At 42.0% G+C, this 14,318-nt stretch overlaps 1 protein-coding gene across 1 annotated transcript; it reads right to left on the bottom strand.

The window, feature by feature from the left end:
- Positions 1-442: 442 nt before the first annotated feature.
- LOC147125336 (high mobility group protein B3-like) lies at positions 443-5,012 on the bottom strand. Its single transcript, XM_086001640.1, has 5 exons — positions 4,868-5,012; positions 2,921-3,082; positions 2,700-2,839; positions 2,049-2,223; positions 443-1,748 (listed from the first exon to the last, which is right to left on the bottom strand). The coding sequence occupies exons 2-5, from the start codon at positions 3,068-3,070 to the stop codon at positions 1,605-1,607; spliced, it is 609 nt and encodes a 202-aa protein (XP_085857766.1). The 5' UTR covers positions 3,071-3,082; positions 4,868-5,012; the 3' UTR covers positions 443-1,604.
- Between the last annotated feature and the right edge of the window lie 9,306 nt (positions 5,013-14,318).

The raw sequence follows: 14,318 nt of genomic DNA, 5'->3' as shown, positions 1-14,318 counted from the left end.
CTGGTTTTAAAGGTATGGTCCAGCACGGATTCAGTTCCAGCTCATTCGGTTATATACTTGCAAGGCGACACTGAATAATATTGCAACAAACTTGGCTATTCCTTAGATTCTAACATTTACTCCACTCCCTTCCCAAACTTTTTTTTTTGTTGTTGCAACACTTCAACAGAACATTTGACATGGCTGCTCTTCATTTTATCAGTACACCCTAGTTTGCTTCTAGGCAAAGTAGCTCACAAATATGGGTTTTTATTAATTATGCCTAAGAAACTAGGGTTAAGTGTAGAATGAGACCATCCCTAAGGAATTTAGTATTTCTACTTACAATATGTACTTCCCAGGGAGAATGTTCCCTGAATCATTCTATGGTTCAGTTTGGTAAACTACTAAAAAAGGTGTAGGGATGCCTTTTCCATGAAACAGCTAATAAAGACTTCAAGACTTTACAAATTTAATCCTGTTTTAATTACTTCAAAACACATTTTAGCATACTAAACATACAAAAAAGAAAATATACCTTAGTTACAAGATCATTTAAAGTACAGAATGCTCAGGGTTGTCACTAGGATTTCAGCAAAGCGCAAAACTGGGACTCACCACAGCCTGTGAAGTTTCAGGTAGGGCCACATAGCACTACACGCAGAGTCAAATGTCATTTTTAATTTTAATATAAAAAGGGGACATCTTAAAGCATCTTGCTCAATTGTTCCCAAATTGCACCAATTGTAAAGTATGCAATCACTTTACAGCCTGAATACATTACCTAGAACATCACACACGCAGCGGGCTTATTTAGTTCCAAAACAAAGCTTTTGTTTTTAAAATGGTACAATTCCATTCTCATTACAATGAATGAGAACAGTAGTTTACAGAAATGGGAAGAATCATTTGCCATTTCACAGCCCTTTGGATTTGGCTTCTGCTTACCAATATTAAAAAAAAAATCCTTGGAAGTGCAGCAGCACTGATGTATATATATAGGCACAGGTCAGTGTTGAATGATGGTTACCTCCTTTTCAATCCAACAGGTCTAGATTAATGGTAATTACTACCCAAGGGTGGCTGCCATCTTGCTACTCTGTTTCTATAAACCATACTTTACTCATTCTGAAATGAAGTCAAAAAGCATATTGCACCACCATTCTAGTACATTGGATACTGTGCGATGTTGCCTACAAGCGTGGCAGGCTTAAAATGCCTACTGACAACTCTGATATTTTTTTTATTTTTATTTTTTAAACTTTGATTGCTTCATTACCCCTCATACTTACAGCAATCTCAAAAATTGAAGAATTGGCTACAACGGCACTTTAAACTATACTGCACTTAACACAAACACCACATAAATACATTTTAATCCAGTTAAATCCCCCTTCTGTACAAGAGAACGAGCCAGTTTACAGAAAGAAGAGTTCAGCTGAATCAATGTCCACCGCTGTAGTGTGAATATTACAAAAAGGCCTGTACAGTTTAAAACTCAAGCTACTTTTTGCCTTAGACCATATACACACCAACTTACAAAATTAAAAGGTTGCAACACTTGTAACAGGGTTTAAATGCTTTCAGTTACATAGCAAGTAATTATGCTGAGGCAAATATACAATTTAATCATCATCTTCATCATCATCCTCCTCCTCTTCCTCCTCATCCTCTTCATCATCATCATCGTCATCGCAATATGCCTCCTTCTTGGCAGGGGGTTTCTTTGTATTATCCACCTTGCCTTTGGCACGATACTCAGCAACATCCTTAAAAAAAGGAAATATTTAACTCCTTGCCACTTGGAAGACCCACAATACCACCAATTCATACAAGACTCAAACTACCAAGTCCTCCTGGTAATAAATAATCAATACCTTGTGTATAGAAAGCTTCAGGTGATGTTACAAATGTTTCCTAATTTGAGTTAGTGCATATTATGGGCTCGCCAGCAGGTAGCTTGTACACTTTTTTATTATATACACACACACACAGGTTCTTGGGCCATTTACTCAGACCGAGCCTTGGGAGCAAGATGTGGAAGTACTTAATGTTGCAACTGGACTTACCTTATCATATTTCTCCTTCAGCTTATAAGCCTTGCTATTGAATGGCTTCTTCTCCTCATCACTACAAGCATTCCACAGCTCACCAAGCTTCTTTGCTACATCACCGATAGACAAGCCAGGACTCACAGCCTTGATTTTTGGTCGATGTTCCGAGCAAAACAAAAAGAACCCAGATCTGCAAAGAAATGAGTATTACAACAAGTGCATCTAAAACAGCAGTGAAAGTATTATTTTTGAGCATATTAATCAGTTGGGCATAAAGCAAAGCTTCAACTATGGAACAAACAGCAAGCAGACACACAACTGGACTAGTCACTATTTCGTGGTGGATGAGGAATTAAACAAAGAGTCTTTCTAAACTTAAGCTTTGAACAGAATGCTGTAATTTAGAAGTCAATACCACTCAAATTAGTATCTGATTGCCCATATATCAATCATTGAATATTTCAGAAAATGCAGTCTCCCCTTGGTCATGAGCTAAGTGGCCACTCTGAAGAGAAAGGATGGCGATATAATGGCGAGAGAGAAGGTAAATGGGGACAGGTCATTGGGCTCAGGGTGCTCTCATTCTTAAATTAAAAAAGTGATTAGTTGATCCATCAATTACAAAGTATTTTTTGGGGGGGGGGGGGGGGGGGGTGTAACACTTACGGAGGCCTTTTTGGTGCATTGGGGTCCTTCTTCTTCTTGCTACCTTTGGCTGGCACGTAATTTTTCATTTCTCGGTCATAACGTGCCTTATCTACTTTAGCCAGATCTTCAAATTTGGACTTCTCTTTGCTAGACATGGTCTGGTGAAGAGTACATGTGTTACACCAACATCTCAGTTAAAATATATATTTTATATGCCTATTTACAAGGAAACAAGTTACCTTCCATCTTTCAGAGCACCTTTTAGAGAATTCTGAGAAGTTAACAGGAATATCGGGGCTCTTCTTCTTGTGTTCTTCACGGCAAGTCTGAACAAAATAGGCATAGGAGGACATCTTGCCTCTTGGCTTCTTCGGGTCACGTTTTGCCATTTTAGTGTTTATCTGTAAGGAAAAAAATGTTTACATCTCATTTCTAAGTTTTCCTAAAAAAGTAGCAAATCTGTATATGGCAACTGTAAAAAAAAAATTGCATTATAATTTGTTTTCTAAATTCTTCTTACTTACCTAATGTCAACTTTTGGAAAAATTTAAATGTTTTGAATTCCCAAAAAATGATTTTAAATATCAAACATGCAAGAAAAAAAAAAAAAAAAAGTCAAGCCAAATTGCTATTTTAAATCACCTGCGTTAAGAATTAAAAATTGCTAAAGTAAAAAAAAAAAATCTTCATTTGAATTAATTAAACCCTAAAAAGTACAGATCTGAAAATATATATTAAAAAAAACCCCTACGCAACAGAAGTCCTCCTTTCCATTGTTACCAAAAGATATTTTATTTCGGAGACGGATTCAGATAAGCACAAATTAAGACTAAAAACTGAAAGCATTAGTCCAAATACAGCCGATAGGGCTTTTCAGTGTGGACAATTCAATAGCATCGAGTTTAATACTAGCCAAGTCTCTTTCCTCAGCTATTTATCTTATTTCTTTCCCGCCATGTTCTTTCCATCTCCATTTTATGTTCCCAAGGACAACAAAAAAAAAAGTCCTCTTTAAAAAAATCTCCGACAGTATAAACCTAAAGGGAAAAAAAAATTCGGTATTTAAAAAAGGTTGCTTTTATTATTAATCAGATCTAGAGATGGGGAACTGCACTGTACATGGGGCTTGGTGTGTGTGCGCATGGAAGAGAGAGAGCAATGATGGCGAACCGCCGTCGACAAGGAAAAGAAAAAAAACAGGTCAACATCCCAATAATTCTTCTTCCATTTTGTGAAATCCTTCCTCATGAAAGAAAGTCCCCTTGAAATCGCTCCGTCGTCAGGCTGAGGCTGTTTTTTGCGCCGAAAATCGGCGCGGCCGGAGAGTTTGAAGCGGCTCTTTTATTAAAAAAGAGAGGTGTAAAGGGAGAGAAAAAAAAAATCTTCCCCCCCTTTGCTTTGGCAGTACGGTGCTTATATATAGAGAGCAGAGGCAATGAGCGCTGTGTGTGTGTGTTGGTTCTTTTCAATAGCACACACGCTGGGCTAAAATGGCTCCATCTTTTGCAATAGGAGTGAACGACAGCTAGAGCAGCGGCAGAGAGCGAGCGAGCGAACAATGCCTCACACCCCTTTTTGGGGGAAAATTTATTATTTTTTCACCTCATCTTTTATAAATTTTTTCAGTCTCTCTCGCTCAAGCGGAATAATTTACTCTTCTGGAAAGCGAGAGAGGGGGGGAAAAAAGATTAAATTAAAACGCCTCGCCGTAACTGAAAAGTTTCCACAGTTGAAGAAACGGGACTACACTTGACGCATAGCGGTTCCATTATACGATCACATTACAGAAAATTCAAGTTGCGAAAAAACACTTTGCGCCCCGCAATCCGGATTAAAACGCACCGATTCGGATTAAGGAAAAAAAACCGAGTGGGAAACGAATAAAAAAATTAAATTAAAAGCAAACGCTGGCGACTGAACAGACAAAATAGCGACTGTGACTTTCTCCTCACAGCCTTCGCCATTATAGAAGCTGCCATGTTAAGCCAAGCACACTATTTTTTTTAAATTAAAGTGTTGGGAAACCATTTTCCCGTCGCCGTAGCGGGCAAAGGAAAAGACGAGAAGGTGAGGAGAGTGGAAAGGAACCGGAAACGAAAGACGAAGGGGGATAATGAAAGGTAGTCGGCTCGGTTGTCTTTTTATTTATTTTTTCCTCTCGCCCCCTCAGCCCCAGCCATACCTACCGGTGGTCGGACGGTGCGGTGAATTGCGCGGCGGCTGCGATGGTCGGCGGGCGCTCTCGAGCCTCCTTTTGCACCAAAGTCTAGCCTCGTCAGGCCGGGCGAGAGCGCGCTGATTGGCCCGGCGTGCCGCCGCTTTAAACCGCCGTCGCGCCCGCCCATTGGACGGCGCCGGGCCCCGCCCACCCGCACCCCATTGGCCCGCCGGTCCCGCACGCCGGCCGATTCAAAAAAAGGCCCGCCTTTTGCTTTTCCCCCAAAAAGTACTCCAGCAAAGTACAACAACAGATGGAGCAAAAAGTCACTATTGATTTTTTTTTAGAGTTTTAAATCTGTTGCTGCTGTTCTTAACCCTGAATATATCGGTTTTAAATAAACATTTTAAATCTATTGCTGCTATTTTTAACCCTGAATATATCATTTTAAAATAAAAGTTTTAAATCTATTGCTGCTGTTCTTAACATTGAATATATAATTTTTAAATCTATTGCTGCTATTTTTAACCCTGAATATATAATTTTTAAATAAAAGTTTTAAATCTGTTGCTGCTGTTCTTAACCCTGAATATATAATTTTTAAATATATTGCTGCTATTTTTAACCCTGTATATATAATTTTTAAATAAAAGTTTTAAATCTATTGCTGTTCTTAACCCTGAATATATAATTTTTAAATAAAAGTTTTAAATCTGTTGCTGCTGTTCTTAACCCTGAATATATAATTTTTAAATATATTGCTGCTATTTTTAACCCTGTATATATAATTTTTAAATAAAAGTTTTAAATCTATTGCTGTTCTTAACCCTGAATATATAATTTTTAAATAAAAGTTTTAAATCTGTTGCTGCTGTTCTTAACCCTGAATATATAATTTTTTAAATATATTGCTGCTATTTTTAACCCTGAATATATAATTTTTAAATAAAAGTTTTAAATCTATTGTTGCTGTTCTTAACCCTGAATATATAATTTTTAAATAAAAGTTTTAAATCTATTGTTGCTGTTCTTAACCCTGAATATATAATTTTTTAATCAAAGTTTTTAATCTATTGCTGCTGTTCTTAACCCTGAATATGATTTTTTGTGTTTTAAATCTATTGCTACTGTTCTTAACCCTGAATACATGATTTTTTAAAGAGTTTTAAATCTATTGCTACTGTTCTTCGTGGTAGATATTCTTCATTTATGAGAAAATCCAAAAATCCATCAGCAACACCAGACTTTAGTCCAAGTTTTAAAACTACAGGTTCAAGTTTAGTTGTTAGAAATAGTTTGAAACGCGCACAATGAAACTACTAAAACAAATAGCTGATTGTGTTCCATTAGCTACAAATGTAGGAGATTATTACTTTTAATTAAAATACTTTCCCAACTTAATTGTGTAACAAGAGTTTCATTAATAAAATGTAGTGAAATTAGTCAGTTGTCAAAATAAATGAGTGCGATGTAAGATCAGAAACGATGGGGAAACCAAAATCTACTTAAATGCATCAAGCTACCTGTATTTTATGAATGTGAGACATATGCAAGTTATATGCTTAAATCAAAAGCCGTATGAGTTGATAAATGTAGGAAACTCAATGGCCAGCTATGAGAATGTTTGCAGGTGAATTTTATAGGCACTGGCTGATCATCTCTGATGCTGTTGGCAGGTCTGAAGCACAGTATGCCTGTTTAGCTGCTAAGATGGGAGCCACATTTAACCCAACTTATCACAGGTATTCCCTGTGGGGAAGTGATCTAATTAGACACATCCTGAGGGAAGTTTCTATAGATTGGCAGCTGCTAGTAAATCCCCAGGTGGTGCTCTTGGGAAGAGGCCAGGTTATCAAGCTCAGCAGGAAAGTAACAGCAGGAAACGATTGGATTTCTTTCACTTTTTATATACTTTTGTCATTGTGAAATGTGACTACTGAAGCATGGTGGACACATGCTACACACAAGACTTTTTAACATACTTACCAGATCATATATGCGGTATTGTTCACAGTGAGTCGGAAAATATACTGTTTAATAATGATCGGAATATTATATCATGTAATGCATAATGTATCACTCAACTATCCCTTTAAGGTCACACAAGCTAACTGCTGTTGGTAAACTCAGGCTGATGTCAACAACAGCAACTTGTATTTGTATAGCTTCTTTAACATAGTAAAACATTCCAAGGCGCATCACAGGAGTATTATAAGACAAAACATTTGGCACCGAGTCACATAAGAAGAAATTAAGGCAGAGGTAGCGTCTTAAAGGAGGAAAGAGAGGTGGAGAGGTTTAGGGAGGGAATTCCAGAGCATAGGGCCCAGGCAACAGAAGGCATATCCACCAATGTTGAGTGATTATAATCAGATGCTCAAGAGGGCAGAATTAGAGGAGCACAGATATCTCAGTGGGGTTGTGGGGCTGGAGGAGATTACAGAGATAGGGAGGGGCGAGGCCATGGAGGGATTTGAAAACAAGGATGAGAATTTTGAAATTGAGGCATTGCTTAACTGGGAGCCAATGTAGGTCAGCGAGCACAGGGGTGATGGGTGAACGGGACTTGGGGCGAGTTAGAACACGAGCAGCCGAGTTTTGGATGACCTCAAGTTTACGTAGGATAGAATGTGGGAGGCCAACCAGGAGTGCGTTGGAAGTCTAGAGGTAACAAAGGCATGGATGAGGGTTTCAGCAGCGGATGAGCTGAGGCAAGGGCAGAGACTGGCGATGTTACAGAGGTGGGAATAGGCGGTCATAGTTATGCTGCGGATATGTGGTTGGAAGCTCATTTCAGGGTCAAATATGACACCAAGGTTGCGAACAGTGTGGTTCAGCCTCAGACAGATGTTAGGGAGAGGGATAGAATCAGTGGCTCGGGAACGGAGTTTGTGGCGGGGACTGAAAACAATGGCTTCGGTCTTCCCAATATTTAATTAGCGAAAATTTATGCTCATCCAGAACTGGATGTCGGACAAGCAGTCTGACAATTTACAGACCGTGGAGGGGTCAAGAGAAGTGGTGGTGAGGTAGAGCTGGGTGTCGTCAGCGTACATGTGGAAACTGACGCTGTGTTTTCAGATGATGTCGCCAAGGGGCAGCATGTAGATGAGAAATAGGAGGGGGCCAAGGATAACCATGCGGGACTGAGATTTGAAGCCGTTACAGGTGATTCTCTGGCTATGATTAGATAGATAAGAATGGAACCAGGCGAGTGCAGTCACACCCAGCTGAACGACGTGCGAGCGGCGTTGGAGGAGGATGGAGTGGTCAACTGTGTCAAAGGCTGCAGAAAAGGACGAGGAGGGATAGTTTACCTTTGTCACAGTCACAAAGGATGTCATTTGTGACTTTGATTAGAGCCATTTCGGTACTGTGGCAGGGGCGGAAACCCGATTGGAGGGATTCAAACATGGAGTTGCGGGAAAGATGGGCACAGATTTCGGAGGCGCTAACATGTTCCAGGATTTTGGAGAGGAAAGGGAGGTTGGAGATGGGGTGGTAGTTTGCAAGGACGATCGGGTTAAGAGTTGTTTTTTTGAGGAGAGGGGTGATAACTGCAGATTTGAGGGGGAAGGGGACAATACCTGAGGAGAGAGAACCATTAACAATGTCAGCTAACATGGGAGCCAGAAAAGGATGTTGGGTGGTCAGCAGTTTGGTGGGAATAGGGTCAAGGGAGCAGGAAGTGGGTCTCATAGACAAGATGAGCATGGAGAGGTCATGAGGGCAGATCAGAGAGAAACTGGAGAAAGATGCGAGTTCAGGACTAGGGCAAGGGAAACGCTTAGAGGAAGTTTCATCCGGTAGGCTAGGGGAAGGAAGGGAAGTGGCGGAGGCAGCTGAACGGACGGTCTCAATCTTAGAGACAAAGAAGTCCATGAAATCCTCACACTTGTTGTCGGAGGTGAGGGTGGAGGAGACCGGGGAGAGGGGTTTAAGAAGACAGTTAGCAGTAGGGAATAGAAGCTGGGTTTATCTTTGCATTCCAGAATGATTCTGGAATAGTGAGCAATTTTGGCAGACGAGAGCAGGACCCGATAATGCTTTATGTGGTCCAGCCAGATCTGGCGATGAATGGCTAAACCAGTTGTCCGCCATATCCGCTCAAGTCTGCGTCCCTTGGACTTAAAGGTGCGAAGATGAGGGCCATACTGGGGGAACGGCCAGGGTGAGAGAGAGTAATTGTTTTAATAGGGACTAGGGCATTAAAAGTGGTGGCGAGGGTGTGTTTGAGCAGAATTTAATTACTGCTTAAGAGAAATTTACAGATTGAAGCATGATCATTTCTGGCTCCAAGTCATTAAGTTAATGCACTTCTCTTTTGCTTTAATACTTTTGACATTGAAGTGCGACAGATACTCTCAAAACTAATATAGCTATTCTTCCACTCCTCAATTTTCCCTCTGATTTTTCTCCTCTCATTTCCTCGCTGCTCTACTTCTGTGTAATGACAGCCCTTAAGCACCTCACCTAAATAGCCATCTGCTTGAACACTTTGAAGAGGACCAAGGCAACGACAAATGGTTTATGAAAACTGATAGGGCCCGGTACTGTGTCCTTGTCAACATGTTATCATCTTACGGTCTCACACCAAAGTAATGATAGTTTTTCATTCTTGGGAGTTGGGCGTTGCTGGCAAGACCGGTATTTATTGTCTATCCCTAGCTGCTCTTGAGAAGATGGTGGTTCGCGTTCTTCATGAACCGCTGCAGTCCGTATGGTGAAGGTACTCCCACAATGCTGTTAGGGAGGGAGTTCCAGACTTGGAGAGGAACTTGTTCATGGTTATCTAATTTTGTCTCAAATTGCTCTATCTGTGTCGCAGTTAAAGGTTCATCTTTGCACTCTTTCTCTATTAACTCACAGAATCCCTAGCACTTTGTTTTCCTTTCCACGGTGATCTTTCTTCATGCCATTGACCTCTACTCACAATCCAACCCTATCACCTTTTGGTGATTATCCCACTCATCATTATTCATCTAACAAATAGTTACCATCTCTGACCTTTAATGACTCCATCCTTAGTCCTTATTCTTCTGTCAACAATCTTGGCATCATTCTGTCCTCTGACCTTCGATGGAATTCCTACATGTCTTGTTACCAAGAAGGTTGTTTTCCTCTTTCATGCCAAACTCTTCTTTGCCTCAACCATTCTTATTCTTAAAGTAGCAAAGCTCTTTAACCACGTATTTTGTTAAAAAAAAAGAAACTTTGCACACAGATCCTTTGCCAACGATTGATTTTCAGATGTAGGACCAGTATTAAAGTGCCCACCAATGACTCGTAAGTGCTGACATGATTGAAAGAATGGCCTTCAAGATTCAAGAATGACCTTTTGTTTGTTAGCTGACTCCTGAATTAATTAACTTCAGCCACATCACTGGTGCAGTCATGCATCAGCGCAATAAATCTCTACACCAACATAAGATTATCATGTATAGTTTCCTGCAATGTTGACAGTGCTGCCATCATCCATGGTCAGCCGTGGCTCAGCCAGCTCTGGGTGCTCAGTTGGTAGCAGTCTCGTCTGTGAGTTAGAAGGTCGTGGGTTCAAGTCCCACTCCAGAGACATGAGCACAAAAATCTAGGCTGACACTCCAGTGCAGTACTGAGGAAGTACTACACTGCCTTTCGAATGAGACGTTAAAGCGAGGCTCCATCTGCTCTCTCAGGTGGATGTAAAAGATCCCATGCCACTATTTCGAAGAAGATCCCATGGCACTATTTCTAAGAAGAGCAGGTGAGTTATCCCTGGTATCCTGGCCAATATTTATCCCTCAATCAACTTCACCTAAAAAAAACAGTTTATCTGGTCATTATCGCATTGTTGTTTGTGGGAGCTTGCTGTGCGCAAATTCTCTGCCACGTTTCCTACATTACAGGTGACTTCAAAAATACTTAATTGGCTGAAAAGCGCTTTGGGACATCCTAAGGTTGTGAAAGGCACTATATAAATGGAAATCTTTCTTTCCTTTCATGGGAAAGAATTTCATATTGGCCAAGCATTATTTCTATCGGCCTCCAAAACATGATCCAGTATCACACCTTGTAAAAACATGAAATGCAGGATGGCCAAGTGAGAGGCCCAGTTTCCTGGCAATTACTTGAACAGCTAGTAGAGGAAGTTCTTGTCAGTTCAAAGTTCAGTAATGTGCAGTTTGTTGTCACCGGCCACTAAGTACAACAGCTGTGTCTGTTGTACTAATCATTTTCCTCCCTCCCCCGTCTTCTTCTGGTGTTAAAAACCAAAAGGTCCCAGATGATGCTGTAATTCACACTGTTTGACATATGAAAAAGATTGGTCAAGAAGAGTGAGACAGATCTACGGAAAGAGAGAATTGTTAAAGCATCCAAGACTGTCACTAAGCCAATCTCCAGAAGTAAACTTCAAGTAGCATTAACAGCACAAGAGCCATATATCTGTCTCCTCATGGTAGCAAGCTGAGCAATCTCTCACATTTTCTCTTACCTGCATACTATCCCATTCCTTGGATTAGATAGTTGAATAGTTCCAGTTTAGAGCCACTTTTGCTCTGGCAGTTAAATATTGGCTTTTGCTATGGTTTGAATCGGTATTTGCTTTCAGATTACCTGGGGCAGCCTGCCGGCTCACGGATGCCACCGTATCAGGCGGCCCCAGCCATCCTCTGAGCCGGAGGAAGGTAAGTTCCGGGGAGGTTGGAGCTAGGGTGGCGGTGACCCCAGCTGTGTTGGTGGGAAAAAAGGAAGAGGAACGCATCTTTCGCGTCCTCTTCGGTCGGGTTGCCCGTTGATTCTGGCAGGAGCGTCCGTCATGCACACTCTGGCCAGTTCAGTCTACAAAATGGCCATCAGAGCCCTATGGACATCATTGGACCCCAGTTTCCATTTTAAATGGGCCTACCGCCTGACCTCGATGGCGGCTCTGGTCACCTTGCGCTAGGCCCCGGTAAACGTTGCCGCAGCCACAGTGACAACAGCAACGGGGCGGTAGGTCGTTGCTGATCATTCTTGGGGAGCTGCCGCCCCACTTGCGTTAAGCGGTAGGGCTGGAAATTCGGCCCGGTGTTTCTGGAGATTGTTTTGGTGACAGGCTTTGGATGCTGTAGCAAATCTCTCTTTCCACCGATTTGTCTCACAGTGCTTGACCAATCTTTTGGATAAGTCAAGAAGTACGAACTAAAATGTGAACGTTAGTGATAGACACAAGGGAGGATACTTGCTTGGTGAAGGAATACTGCATACAACCTATCCTTTCACAGTAGCACATAAGCAGTTAATGTGCTTTGTTTTCCACTGCAACTTCGAATTCGCATAGTAGTCTTGCCACTTTGTGACACCACCATCAGATCCTGCATTGGCAATGCTGGGATGTTGAGCACAGATGCGCCTTTCCTTTCAAATGTATTACACAAAAGTAGTGGAACCGGGACTGTGGGCATTATTTTATATTGCCACAGTTGTGAATCAAGCTCAAAACTGGAACCGACTCTGTTTGCCACGTTATTTTGAGATTCATAAGTATTTAAATGTTCACACTTGAGTGCATCTCACCCCCTGGTTCCAACCAATCCTATACTGCCACCACGGAATCCTTTCAAGATGATCCCATTGTAACAACGATCAAGTATTTTGATCTAGTTTTGGATTGATCACTCTCCTTTAAAACCAGTCACAATATTTCAACATACGTTGCCCATTATTCCTTCCAATATGCAATTTTTTAAATATTTGCCTGTATTAAACTTTATCTGCCATTGCTGTGCCCGCTTACATATTTTGTCCACCTTATCCTGCAATTTCTAAGCTGCCTCCTCAGATTCCACAGCCCCTCCTAATGTGGTATCACTTGCAAATTTAACCAGTTTGCATTGGGTTTCTGGGTCCAAATTATTGATGTAAATTAGAAACAAGAACTTGCATTTAATTATATAGCACCTTTAGCGTAACAAAAACATCCCAAGATGCTTAACAAGAGCGATAGCAATAAAAACGTTGACACAGCCACAGAAGGAGTTATAAGGACAGATGACCAAAAGCTTGGTCAAAGAGATAGGTTTTAAGGAGCGTCTTAAAGGAGGAGAGAGATGTAGAGAGACAAAGAGGTTTAGGGAGGGAATTCCAGAGCTTAGGGCCAAGGCAGCTGAAAGCATGGCCACCAATGGTGGAGCGATTAAAATCAGGGATGTGTAAGATGCCAGAATGGGAGGAGCGCAGAGGCCTCTAAGGCTTGTAGGGCTATAGGAGGTTACAGAGATAGGGAGATACAGAGATACAGGCCAAAATTTTCTGGGGTGTTGTGCGGGCGCGATCGGAGGCGGGTCGGGTGGGAAATTTGAAAAAAGTCAGAGCAGGTCAGGAGCCCGCCATCAAATCAAATCAAATCAAATCAAATCAAATCAACTTTTATTGTCATTGTTAGTGCACAAGTGCAGTACAACGAAATGTAGGCTTGCGGCTCCCGAGAGTGTACAATTTGGATTGGACACTTAAACATTTCAACATACATTTGTACATATATATTAGCATAAATATGACCATAATAAAGTGCATCGGCAGATGTGCAGGCTTTAGTGTTTATTTGTGGAGTTCAGTAGGATGACAGCCCTGGGAAAGAAGCTGTTCCTAAATCTGGTCGTACGGGTGCGAATGCATCTGTAGCGTCTTCCAGATGGTAGGAGGGCGAACAGACTGTGGCTGGGGTGGGTAGGGTCTTTGATGATGGACCGTGCCCTCCGTAGGCAGCGTTTCTGATATATATGTTCTATGGTCGGTAGCCGGGTGCCGGTAATGCGTTGGGCAGTTTTGACTACCCGCTGCAGGGCTTTCCGGTCATGGGAGCTACAGCTGCCGTACCATACCATGATACAGTTTGTCAGGATGCTCTCTATAGCGCAGCGGTAGAAGTTAGAGAGGATCGGGGGTGACAGATTACATCCCTTCAGCCTCCTCAAGAAATATAGGCGCTGCTGGGCCTTCTTCACCAGAGAGGAGGTGTTGAGGGACCAGGAGAGGTCTTCCGTGATGTGGACTCCGAGGAACTTAAAGCTGGCCACCCTTTCCACCTCCGCCCCATTGATGTGGATGGGGGTGTGACTTCCGCCTTTGGACTTCCTGAAGTCCACGATTATTTCCTTTGTTTTCTTGGTGTTAAGGGCCAGGTTGTTGTCGGCGCACCACTTCACGAGATGCTGGACCTCCTCCCTGTAGGCTGACTCATCGTTGTTGGTGATCTGGCCTACTACTGTGGTGTCATCTGCAAACTTGATGATGGTGTTGGAACCATTAACAGCCACACAGTCGTGGGTGAAGAGGGAGTAGAGGAGGGGGCTCAGCACACATCCTTGTGGGGCCCCCGTGTTCAGGGTCGGGGGGGGGGAGGTGTGGTTGCCTAATTTGACAGACTGGGGTCTGTTTGTTAGGAAGTCCAGGGTCCAGTTGCAGAGGGAAGTGTTCAGGCCAAGAGTTTGGAGTTTGGTGGCCAGCTTGTTGGGGAC

The sequence above is a fragment of the Somniosus microcephalus genome, chromosome 1 (genome assembly GCF_052327205.1).
Source record: "Somniosus microcephalus isolate GS21.2 chromosome 1, FLI_Smic_1.0, whole genome shotgun sequence".
Classification (NCBI taxonomy): Eukaryota; Metazoa; Chordata; class Chondrichthyes; order Squaliformes; family Somniosidae; genus Somniosus; species Somniosus microcephalus.
Note: the sequence above shows the minus strand (reverse complement) of the source record. Positions and strands in the feature narration are given on the sequence as shown.